At 34.6% G+C, this 13,609-nt stretch overlaps 1 protein-coding gene across 7 annotated transcripts in view; it reads left to right on the top strand.

The window, feature by feature from the left end:
- Positions 1-13,609, top strand: part of FUT8 (fucosyltransferase 8) — a 266,970-nt gene that overhangs the window by 201,560 nt on the left and 51,801 nt on the right. For all 7 annotated transcript variants that reach the window (XM_045565543.1, XM_045565561.1, XM_045565552.1 and 4 more), the window contains one exon: positions 1,527-1,764. In XM_045565543.1, coding sequence (XP_045421499.1) covers positions 1,527-1,764 — 238 coding nt within the window. The remainder of the gene's footprint in view (positions 1-1,526; positions 1,765-13,609) is intronic.

Here is a 13,609-nt window from a genome sequence, read left to right as displayed (position 1 = left end):
CCCATCCCCCTGAGTCAGAGCCTCAGGCGTGTCCATTCTCCAGACAGTGCGCCTGGCACTCACCATGTAGTCATACCTCCATCCCCTCCCTCCCCCAACCTCCCCGAGTCAGCACCTTCAAGCATGACCATTCCCCAGATGGTGCGCAACGCACTCATCATGTAGGCATACATCCATCCCATCCCCCCCGCTCAGTCTGATATCCAATTGGTATCCTTCCCCAATGTGCATTTATCCAAAGAATGGAAAAACAAGCATCACATGTACTCACCAGAAAACTGCTTTCCCTGATCATCACCTAAAGTTCTTGATAGTATCTGCTTTGATCTAAAAAAAATGATCAGCTTGCTGTGACACATTTGAATATGAAAGATACCTCTTCTGAAAGTAACTATTTTATATTTTCCCTTCTCAGCTTTTCCTTTGGAATCATTTTATAGCCTCATCATCTTAACTTTTGTTTCCAGGGCCCTACTTGATGAGACTGATGATATCCCTGGAACATAGTTTTAGATTTGGGGTTTGGTGACTGCTTTATTCAAGGCTGATATAAATTGAGAACTAGCTACTGTGCCCCTCACTATATGGGATAAAAGATTCTATTTTTAGAGGGACCCAACTTCTCTCTTCCCTTGCAGACAAAACAGCTTGGAAAACTAATCAGACTAAAGAGTCCATGTCAAAACATATTGTAATATGAAGAACTAAGATGCCTAGGGATATTGAGCAATATCCTGTATAAATTAGAGCAGAATTGAAACTTTAGAATGGAAAAAAGGAGTTCTTGTATTAGCTAACCATTTGCTATCTATGGCAAAGTATGCAATTAGAAAAATGGATTTCTAGATTAAAAATTGACATAATACATTTTCAAGATAGCCAGTATAGAACATGCTCTATATCCAGTTGTGAAAATTGCTGGTAGCTATCATCAAGGATGGTTAGAAAAAAAGTTCCATACTGGGTATTTTGTAATTGTTGAACTTAGATATCTCTTTACTCAGTGGATTTTATTTTATAATGAAAAAGTAGATTTGTTTGTAACATCTAGAACTCTGGAGAAAGATGGAATTCTACAAAAATTATAGTTTTAAGTTATTTTGAGTTTCATCACGGAAGGTAAGCTCAGAATGCTGAAGTGCTGCTGGAATAAATGAACCGTTTTACTTCTTTCATAAAAATCCCAATGTATGCAACTTTGAGTTCAGAGATAATTATACTTTCATGTTCTGAGTTATGGAGAAGTGAAAGAATTTTTTAATGTAACTGCTTAATTTCACATTTGTTTAGTGATATTTCCAAGTAAATGTTCTTCTTTTTCACTGCCACCTTCCTAAGTACGTGCATATAATTTTCAGTGGATTCTTTCTTTGAAATCCATTCCTTAAAGCTGGATTGTTTGCTTAATAAGAAATCTATTGAATTGTTCTGGCCTATTATATGATTTTTGATACTTGTCACCTGTAAAGAGAAGTTGCCCTCTCTGTACAGTTTTTCTTCATTGTGTTTCTCTTTCTCCCTGACAGAATCCCAAGGACTGCAGCAAAGCCAAGAAGCTGGTGTGTAATATCAACAAAGGCTGTGGCTATGGCTGTCAACTCCATCATGTGGTCTACTGCTTCATGATTGCATATGGCACTCAGCGAACACTCATCTTGGAGTCTCAGAATTGGCGCTATGCCACTGGTGGATGGGAGACTGTGTTTAGACCTGTAAGTGAGACATGCACAGACAGATCTGGCATCTCCACTGGACACTGGTCAGGTAAGGAGCCTATACAGCATGTCATATCTCTGGGTTGAACCACTGCATGACCAAATTATTAGATTTCTAGATATGACTTTACAAATCATAGTCATCTTTTCCTTTGGATCCATTATTGCTATACATTGTCCAGATAAAATCTGGAAGAACAATATTTTATTTAAAAATGTTTTATGATCTATTTCCATTTCTGATATTCATATCTGGATTTAGAAAAATCACTGAGTTTTTTAAAGGAGCATATTTAATCATTTCATAATAATGATGATGATATACCTTTCACTACTTAAGGTGCTTTTACACTATTGAACTCATTTGATCCTTGTAATTATCATATAAAGTAGACCAGTGGTTCTCAAACATTAGCATACTTGAGTATCACCTGAAATTCTTGTTAAAGCACCAGTTTCTGAGTCAAAAGGTCTGGGGTAGAGCCTGAGAATTTGCATCTCAGATGAAATTTTCAGGTTTAGAGACCATATGTTGAGTACCACCAAGGTAGACTTTGCTGGTAACTTTATCTCCATTTTACAGTTGAGAACAACGAAGCCTAATTTGTTTATGTGATTTTAATGTTATTCAGGAAACATTTGATGAAGAGTAATGTGACTAAAGTACTATGCTAGGCATTATAAAGAGATAGAAACATCAGTAATAAATTTCCCTTCTCTCCAAGGAAGTGGTGACGGACTAGAATATGGTTTCTTACTGCTAGTCTAGTTCTCTTCTTTCTACAATCATGATCTTTAAACAAGATCTAAAGTTGGGCTACTTCTTTTTTTAAATCCTGGCTTGCTATCATTTTGTAATCATGAGCAAGTTACTTAACCTGGGCCTTAGTTTCCTTATTAGTAAAATGAGGAGTAGTAACTTACCTCATTGAATTGTTGGTAGGATTAAATGAAATAATATATGTAATACACTTAGAACAGTACCTGATATATGAGCTCTGGTAACTGTTAGCTACTGTCCATAGCCTTTATTCATTGAGCAAATATATAATGAGTGCCTTCAGTGTAACAGATACTGAATTAAGTGATTAGGATAAATGCCAGGCAAGACAATACATTATCTCTGCACTCACGTCTTGTGGGAAATCAAACATTTTTCAAAAAGCTGAGGCATTTAGGTTAATATCATTTATCTTGGGACTCAGCATCTTTTCCCCACAATTTACAACATTAGATGTGAAATAGGGAGCTTTGTCATTGGCAAAGTGAGTCACTTTAGTTCTTCATTTCTTTTGCCTCCTTTGGAAAAAATTAGGTAATACCTGATTTCACAGAATTGTCATGAAACTTAATTGGGTAGTTTCTATAAAATACTTTGGGTTGCTCTGTAAGAGGTCCTGTATGGATTAAAAGTATTATCTCATGATTTTTATCTTCCACAGGATGATTTAAAAGCCTTCTTTTAAATATCAACATTTTTTTTTGTTACTTCATATTTTAAAGTGAACCTCTTAATTTAGAACCTAGCAGAGCTTTAGTTTTAAGGTTACATCTTCCACTGATCTGGTTTTGTAGTTTTCAGCTAGTGCCAACAGATTAAGTATAAAGGTTAGGAAGATACTAGATTTCTTAGTCAGTGAAAGCAATTCTGCCAGGCTCACTATGGCTAATTTTTTTTTTATTTCATGGGCTTAGTTCTGTTTAAACTTGTTTGATAGTGCAAATGTATAGACAGAGTAGAACAGATTTCTGATAGTGCAGATGTATAGACAGAGTAGAACAGGTTTCTGTGTTTAACTGGTTCTAGGGAAAGACAACTTTTTGGCTGATAGTTAATAGAAAGGTGAAAAGTTGGCCTCACTAGACTTAGATTTAGTTTGGCCCTGCCTATATGCTACAAGTAATTATTTGGTTTGCTTGATTTTTAATCCTTCCTTGTATATTTTATAATCTGTAGCAGCAGCCACAGGATATGAAGATCAAAATGGCTTGAATTTTGAAAATTCAGTATTTCTTAATGTTATAACTAAACAGGATCTAGAAATCATCCTTCCTATACTCATCTGGAATCAAAGGCTTAGTAAAGGCTAAATCCAGGGTCATAAAGTCTATAAATGCCAGAAATCTGGTTAGCACATTCACTTCTACCTACCTCCAATCTAAGGTCCTTCCCATTAAACTCATGCCAAACACCTTACCTAGCAGAATAATGACTAGAGGCATAGAAACTACCTGGAATATCTATGAACTAAACAAAATAATTTTAATACTTTAGATATTAGTCTTGTGTCCAAAAGAAGAGACTTATGTTTGAGCTTAGAATATCTTTGTTTTTTTGAAAAGTATGGTTGCCATCCATTTCTGTTTCTGTTATATACATTGTCTATGTATGTGTCTTTTAGAGAAACTAATGAATGTGTTTCCAAGAACTAGAGGAAACAGAGTGAATTCTGATAAGCTCCTTGACATTAATCCTTTAGTTAGCCATAAATTGACTATGTCTATTATTGTTCTGACTTGTACAAATAATCCTGAGATATTTCCCTTGGCACCACTGCCATAAAATTATAATTGTTCATACACACTTGACATGATGTACCTGCAGGTAGAATTTAGTGATTCCTGTTCAAATGTATCACCATTACAGGAATTAGTATGTACGTCTGATTATTTCAATAGCTACATCATAGCTTGTTATAGGTTGACCTCTATTTTTCTCCAGCATTATTTTGTTTGCATATGTGTACTTACTACATATTCTTTATAATAAATAACTTGGTTAAATGAATGAAAATATTAAAGATGATCCTTCCAGTAAAAAATAATCCAAATCTTTCCCATCACCTGTAGATGTCATACTTATTCCTAATAGTTGTGTGTTCTAAATTTGCTGATAAAATGATCATTTTATTTTTCTGTATCACAAGATGTTTGCCAAACCTGAACTAAACTACATATAGTATGCCTGATTCTTCCACAAAGATTCCTTATGATAATACAGAATGGAAGTCTTGCCTCTGTGTTTAATGGTTTAAAGTATCTTTTTTTTTTTTTTTTGAGACAGAGGCTTACTCTGTTGCCCAGGCTAGAGTGAGTGCCGTGGCGTCAGCCTAGCTCACAGTAACCTCGAACTCCTGAGCTTAAGCGATCCTACTGTACTGCCTCAGCCTCCCGAGTAGCTGGGACTACAGGCATGCGCCACCATGCCCGGCTAATTTTTTCTATATATATTTTTTTAGTTGTCCAGATAATTTTATTTCTATTTTTAGTAGAGATGGGGTCTCGCTCAGGCTGGTCTCGAACTCCTGACCTCGAGCGATCCACCCGCCTCGGCTTCCCAGAGGGCTAGGATTACAGGCGTGAGCCACCATGCCCAGCCTAAAGTATCTTTTAATATTTGATTTTTTTAAGTATGTTGACTTTTAGGCTACATATGATGACTAGCTCCCAAAATGCTGTTCTAGTTCATATAAAGACTCTTGACTAGATTATTTAGTGATAGAGAACCCCATTTAAATTAAACTCTTCACTATTTTTTCCTTTGTAAAAATTAAAAATTTATTCAGATTAGCAGTTAAACTACTTTGGCTGTCTTGTCTCTCTCCTTCTATTGTCTTTTCCCCACCATCTTAATGCATACATAATAAATTGAACTGCATTACTTAATGTGATGAATCTAACTGGAAAACTTTCTTTGTAAATGAAAATAATGACTATTAAGAAGTAGTGTTTGTAAATATGATAAAGTTTGATGTCATAGAGATGAGGTGCCTGGATTAAGTACATGTTTAGGTGGATGACCATTTGCTGTATTTATTTATCTCACCCGGATGGTTACCTTCTCTCCTTGCCTCATTTCAAGAGGTTTTGGTCAAAGAGTGTTATTTGACATCCTTCAGGTTTATGTGGAGGCAGCCTTAAAATAAAAGTAATTTAATTAAAGCACTTTCTGTGTGCCAGGCACCCACACTGGACAACATGAAGAAGATAGTATGGGGGAATGACAGACAACTGAATTAGTAATTAAAATATGTTGAGGTAATGTGGTGGTATGCATGAGTTAAGAGTACTCTGCAGCACATATCTAACACATATTTGTGCTTTTGGAAGAATTGATTTTTAAACTGAGACCTAAAGTATGAGTTGGAGTAAGCCAGGAGGGCCATGATGGAAGAATTTTCTGTCATGGGCACAACATGTGAAAAGAGAACAAGAAACCATGGCATCACTGGGGGAACTAGAGGTTGCTCATTGTAAAGCTTGAATAGTGACAGACTAGCTAATGTTTTATTTTGAAAACAAGTGTCACAATTGTGAATGTTTATTTCCATATACGGTGTCTATTTGGATGGTTGTGTGATTTTGTTCCCCACTAAAGCCAACAGGTTTTAATTCAAGAGTCAAAGTTCTTTGTTTTATTTTTGGTTCAGAGAGTGAGCAGAGTTATAAGAAGTCAAACTGCTTTCAGCTACCTCTTCATGTTACCTAGGAACTATTAAACTAAGCAAATATCTCACTCAAGTCAGAAGGAAAATCTTTAGCAAACTGAGCACAAATGAAATTATACTTTAAATCTTTCCTGTGAAACTAATATTTTTAACCTTTACAAAATTATTAAGATGTCTGTTGGAAGTGTCTAAAAATTCTAACCAGCTTGTATTCTTAATAATGGCTGATCTCAGGTAGGCTGATTTATAAACTAATATTAAGCAATAATGTGATTGAAGATATATAGGTATAATATACCTATTAGGATAGGCTACAGCTATGCTTCTATTTAGTATTTTTACAGCAGTATTTCAGCCTTTGATGATTAGTTTAATGGAAACTTGAAATAAGTTGCATGTACTATTGTAGATCCCTTATGCTGCAAAAAAATCTTGATTTCTCTGTTTGGGTGATGTGAGAGAAAGGAAAGGTACTGGACTGTGAGTCTGATGCCAGTTCTGTTGTTTTAGTTTTCTTAACTTTGGCAATTAACTATAGCTTCTGAACTTCTGTTCAGCTCTAAGAAAAATCTCATGACACTCATTGCCTATTTACCTGTCCACCTTTATAGGGCTGTAATCACAAGGGAGAATGATTGGAGGCCATAAAACGGTATTAAGATGATTTCCACATATAGTTTATTTCTATTGTATATGTTTGGTTCTCAAATTTTAAAATACAAACATGATACTGGAATATATTACTAGATTATAACCTGCAACGACAGGAAAGTTATCCTTTTACTCTGAGATGAAAGTCGCGCCTTTATAAGAGCTTCATGTACAGCTTTCCCTTTTAAAATTATAAAGTTAAATGGAAAATTGTAAAGAGATACAGAGAAGAAAAATAACTTCTGAGGATAAATTCTAGAAAAGTAGAGTATCTCTTAATAAACCTACCATTTAATCATAATAAAATTCTAGACCAGTCATAGTTTCTCTGCAGCTACCTTAAACCTCCAACAGTTTTTAATATTTTTTGTATCTCAACATACCTGAGATAGAAGGTATATTCTAATAGGTTTATTAGAATCTTGATTAAAATCAAGATTCTCTGTCCTTTATCCCACTTCTCTGAGCATCACCGACCTAAGCAAGTATCATTGTAGATGCATAAGGACTTTTGATTCAACCTCTATATAACTTCTTTGTTTTACTAACGTGGTCCATAAAAGACAGAAAACTCTTTGTTTCAGGAATTTAAAATACCATTTAGAGTATATTTAAGTCTCAGAAGGACTCAAACTGCTTATCACTATGACATTTCCTTTATTTTCAGTTCCCATTTAAGGAGATAGGAGGAAGTCTCTGGTATCTCATTAGGATCTCATTAGGATCATTAGGAAATATAGGAAGAGGGAGCTGAAGCATTGTCCACAGTACAGTGAGCGTATGTTCTTAAACACAGTTATGAATGTTTATTTCCATGTTTGTCCTACAAGGGCTTCTCAAATTGAGTTATGAGTAAGCCTGGGGAAAGAGAATCTGAAGTTTGCAAAATGCCAGGATAAATATGGTACATTTTCCTGGATTATCAATTTTATTCACTGATAAGCAAGCTAAATCACTTTCAAATAATAAAGCAAGATAGATAATGGTATAAAATGAAAATTTGATAAAACATTAAACTTTAGCCCATTGATTTAGGCCAGGCTTCAGATTCTTGGTAGTATGAGTTTACCTTCCTCTGCTCTTGGGAGCATGTTGGTAGAAAACTTTAAGCAGCACCATTCCATACCTGAGTTTTTTAGTGTTTATTTTATCTTGAAAGAGACTCCATATGGCAGTGGGGCCTATGTCTTCTGTGTTATTTACATAGTGCCCAGCATTTGGCCAAAGCACATTAAATGTAATTTTAAAAAAAGCAAACAAGCAAATAAAGCCCACCTCTCCCACAACCCTGTCCAAATTTGAAAACATTACCCTTCAAGCTGTGTGAGGCACTTTCATTAAATTGTAGGTTTTGTTTTTAAAACATAGTCTATGACTAAGAATGAATCTTCTTAGCAATATATTCTGGCCTTTTTTAGACAACATTCTGGCAGAATGAGTTCAGAGAGAGAGGTGTGATTTAGGAAGGAGCAATACATAATTAATATCAAGGTCACTGTGGAGTGGAAACAATTGCATTGGAAAAGTTTTTGAAGAATCCCCTAAAGTCTATTTAAAACCTGTCCAAGGTTGTTAGAGCTAGAAATAGAATCTAGGTACTCTTATTTCCTGTGGGATGTCTGGGCCACATAGCTTTGATAACTGAGAAATTATCAGTGTTTTTGTAAATACTGATATAACTTTTAGGGTATAAGTTCCTTAAAGATCTGATATAAATTATTACAAATCATGTTTTAAACATTCTAGTGGAGCTATGTAAAGGATTCCCAAAGGAAATCCTTTGCAAAGTAGAGAATTTTTTTTCTAATATGAGCTAGTAGTCTCTTGATTCTTCCCTTTCTTCCTTCTTTCCTCCCTCCCTTCCTTCCTTTTTTAAATATTTGGATTGTTTTGTTTTCCTCAGACATACCTATGTGAATCTTTGAGGCTCAGTCACATTTGACTTTCAATTCAGACATCGAAGTTTATAAAAGAAAGATTGCAATTCTTCAGTAGCATTTTGATAACAGTCATATTTGTTAAAAGCACATAGATCACATTAAAGTTTAGAGTGATTCTACAAAAAAGATAATTATTGAACTATTAAAGAAAGTAAGAGTGCCTTCTATACCTTTTGGTTAGCTTTACATGCCAGATCTCTGGGTATAATATGAATCTATGATTTCCCTATCTCTTTTTCTCAGGTTTATATGAATTATAGTCTAATTTCATAGAATAAGAAATAATAATAATCTAGGATCTTTGGTAGAATTATACTTATCTTTTCTTTTCCCTTCAAAAGTATGTTGCTCAATAAGAAAGCTTTATAGTGGTTTATATGTTAAGTGACATTGTAAATAAATAAATATGTGTGTGTATGTGTATCTCTCTGAATAATAGACTTTCCCCCTCATGTACTTTTATTTCTTTTAGCAACAGGTCAAAAGTAGATTACAGAATCGTTAACATCCCTATATGGTAGTTTGAGATCAGGCTGCTTTCTCCTGTTTTGCTTCCCAAAATACAGAGAACAAAAATATTCTTGGCAATATTGAAAAAGATTAGAGTTAAGTCCTCTACTTCTTCTAAAGAGGTGTTCCTTTTGATTCAATTTAAGTTCAATCTACTAATATAAGTAGCCTTTAAACTTAATGCAGGTTGTATTCCCTGGAAGCAAGAAGTTGCAAATAATGATAATATAAGTCAAATTGATTTTCTCAGAAATATATAATTTGAGTTATTTTAATTCTTGTTAAAAATTTTGATGTCCAACTTTACTTTTAAAAAAGGACAACTGCCAACAAATACTGCATAGGTATAAATAATGGGCACGTTTATATTTATAATGTTTTTTAATCATAAAGTTTCTTTTAAAAATGGATCACTACCGTAAAAAGAAAAGTGTACTAGTCATTCAGTAAAATTTGAGTACTAGTAGATGCTATGGAAGATATAAAGATAAATAAGACCTAGACTCTGCCCTTCAGGAATTTGCCATTGAGTACGTTAATTCCCATATATCTGTAAATGTAAACAAGATAGGATATGTTAAGGGTCATAAGAGAGATACAGATATAAAGTCCTGTGGATCACCAGAGGATAAAAAAACTGTGTTTAACTGAAGGATTTAGAGACTTCACCGGAAGCACAAGCTAAGCCTTTAAAGCATGAAGAAAGGCATTATCTACAAGGACAGATCAATGTCATTGATTTGGAGTCAGAAGTGATTAGCTGTGTGTCTTTGGGTGGTGTCCCTTAACTTCCCTGTAAGTTCTATGTACCTTACAGGGTTTTTATGAGCATTCAAAGTGATAATATATTTGACAGTGTTTTATATATTCTAAATCACCCATATGTTATTATTACCACTTTAGTTTTATGAGAACAAGGCAAAATAACAATAATAGCATAATTGGGCCATGGGATTTCAGCAGGACTTCTTTTGAGAAACTTTAACAGCCAATAACATTAATGAAACTCAAAAGCCCTTGGTGACTTTTTTCTGAAACTCATTTAGAAATGTAATGAAAAGAGAAGAGATAAATTATGCGCAAAAACATAAATTATGAGCAAAATGAAGATGATCCCACTCTTTGCTCATCCTCCCAAGGAGAACCAGCTTTGGCTCCCCAGATCCCCCAGCCCACATGATGATCATTCTCCACTTCTTTTGGGTTTTTATTTAGGTTGCCCAGTAAAAATCTTAAGTGTCTAAACTGATTAGGCATCGAAAGTATGCTCCTGTGAAGGAGCTTGACCAATTTCCCTTAGTTTCCAGGACAGGGTTGCCGTCTTAGCTAGAGCCATCACTGATCTCAATCAGAGAAACTTCCTGACAAAGCAGTCTTTGGTTAGTCTTCTTTAGCTCTCCAGTGATGGTTTGGGGATGAGGGTGGACTTGCAATAAACCATGCTGTCATAGAGCTCTAATATGTGTGTAATACTGAGAGAGACAAAAATAGACTCCTGTGAAGGCTCTACTCTGTGGGAGCTATGTGGAAGGTAATGCTTAGGAATCTGAACATATCCAAGGTGTTAATTTCCGAGTAACTTTTACCTAAAAGTAAAGAGGTTTTTCAGTGAAAAAGTTTTTTCTAAATACTAGTAATAGAATTGAGCAAATTCTAAGGATCTGAGTATTAGAAATACATACAACTGAGGCCTTTGACTAAGAAAACATCCCTCTGGTATCTATCTGTTGAATAGATGGAGCTACAAAATGCCAGAGTAGCAGAGATTATGTAAAAGCAACTGAAAACATTATTGAAGCACTGTACCATGGTCCTCTCCTCCTAGGTTTCAGGAACTGAATATTATATTTCAAGCTGTTATTTTAGGAGAGTATAATGTATCTAGGTTGTGACTAGGAATTAACTAGCTTAGAACACTTCAGTGGGATTCTAAGGCATAATGAAAAAAACAGTTGATAAAAGAGTAAATCTACCAGTATTTTTCTTTCTCTGCTGCCACTGCCTGTCTTGCTGTGTCCACTGAAATCAAGTGTCAGAGTTGGGGAGCAGATTGATTGAATAGCTGCTTCTGCTGCTACCTCTGACAAATCTTGATCCATATAGTTTAGAATATCCAATAATAGGATATTGGCAAAAGTAGACATTATAATCTGTGTTCTTCTTTTTCAAATTATATCCAATATTAACCATGTGGCCACCCAAATTGAGATTTTAGAATCTATAAAACAATCCATCTGCATCCTTTGGAAATATAATACCTAAATTGAATTAAGAGTATTATATCTATATTTTAAAGATGATGTCTCTATTTCAGAGGAAAAATCACTATTTTATGGTCTGCCATAAATGACCACCTTATAGGCACCCATTTTTATTATTTATGTGTTAATAAGTGGTAATTTAGTTCATTCACCTATTCAATTTTTTTGTACATCTGTATCATAGTTTAAATATTGCCTCATTGATTATTTCAAGATTGAAATAATCTAAATTATTTTGTTAACACTGATATAATGAATCTCTTTATGCGTGTTTCCTTGTACATGTATGTTAGTTTCCCTAGAGCAGTGCTTGCCAAATTTTTTCACATCCTACCATATTTAAAAGTTATTTTTTCTGCTGATATCACCTGGGGGATGGTGGTATATGAGCTACAGAGATCTCTATGACAGTGTGTTACATATAAAATCTTATCCTCTAAAAAAGGGCTTAGCAAACTCTGGTCCTTAGAGTAAACTCGACCCCCTACCTGTTTTTGTAAATAAAGTTTTATTAGAATATGTCCATGCCCATTTTTAAACATATTTTCTGTGGCTGCTTTCACACTACAGTGGCGGAGTTGAATAGTTGCAACAGAGACCATATGGCCCACTGTATTAGTCAGAGATCTCCAGAGAAACTGAACCAAGAGGAGATTTATATATACATATCCTAAAAGAGATTTATTATAAGGTATTGGCTTATGCTATTGTGGAGGCTGAGAAGCCCCAGGATCTGCCATGTGCAAGCTGGAGACCCAGGAAAGCCAATAGTGTAGTTTGAAGGCCTGAGAGCTGGATGATGGTATAGATTCCAGTGTAAGTCTGAAGACCCAAGAACCAGGAGTGCCAAGATCAGAAGATTGATATCCCAAAGATATTCCCTTATGTTTTCTTCTAGAAACTTTATAGTTTTAGCTTTTATGTCTATGATCCCCCTCTAATATTAATTTTTATGTATAGTGTAAGGTAAGTGTTGATGTCATTGGTTTCCATATTTTTTCCAGTTTTTCCAGCCTTACCTGTTGACAGGCTTTCCATGTTTGAATTGTCTTGACATCTTTGTCAAAAATCAATTGATAATGTATGAGTCTCTTTCTGGTTTCTCCAGTCTGTTCAACTGCTCTATTTATGTCTGTCCTTAACACCCTAAATTTTTATCAGCTATCAAATACTTTGCAGCATGTTGATTGAAAAGCCATACATATGCCTACAATTGGTATTGCTAGGTCATAGTAAAGTATACATTTCTTTAACTTGGCTACGTATGCCTAATCCCTCCATGGGAAAATTATTTCAGTAGCTTCTCTACTTTCAGAATCTGTCTCCTTTTAATACATCTTCTACACTGCCATCAGAATGATATTTTCAAAACCAAATATGACTTTGTCTTCCTTTCTTAAAGTCTTCCATGGCTTCTCCATGTCTAAGAGACTACTTACTTTAGAATATAGGAAATAAGCCCCTTCACATATACAGTCCACTTCTCAAAATGTGCTCCATATCTCACTAGTCCACCTGCAAATTCATTGTTTGAAAGTTTTGTACACTTTTACTGCTATACTGGTAGCATGTAATTTGTTCTTTCTAGAACATTTGCCTTCACTTCATCCCATGAAATCCTGTTATCTCTTAATATCATTTCCTTTATGATGTTTCCTTTCAATTAACGCCATGTTTTCACTTATATACTATATTTCTACAGTTCATTTACATGTCTCTTTGACTATGCTATAAGTTCTTTGAGAAGCTTGTCCTATTTATTTTTGTCTTTTTGTTACCTAATTGTACTAGCCAATACTTGTTACTCAGTTTTGTTACTGATACTTATCTGGGATAAGCAGCATGGTCATTGAAAAATTTTAATCTCTCTGTTTCTGAATCTATCAAATAAAGAAAATCTAGCCTGATCTATATTACTCAGATGTTTCTGGTGAGAGGAGCAAATGAGATCATAGGCATGGAAATGTTTAAAAAATATGATGGCTTTATTATTGTTTATAAAAAAAATTCCACTAGAATCAACCCTGTTGGTATCTTATAAGCTTTATTATGATGGAACTTTACCTTCACATATTGCTTAAAAT

This window comes from Lemur catta, chromosome 1 (genome assembly GCF_020740605.2).
Source record: "Lemur catta isolate mLemCat1 chromosome 1, mLemCat1.pri, whole genome shotgun sequence".
Lineage (NCBI taxonomy): Eukaryota > Metazoa > Chordata > Mammalia > Primates > Lemuridae > Lemur > Lemur catta.
The sequence above is the reverse complement of the archived record's forward strand: the minus strand, read 5'-3'. Positions and strand labels throughout refer to the sequence as shown.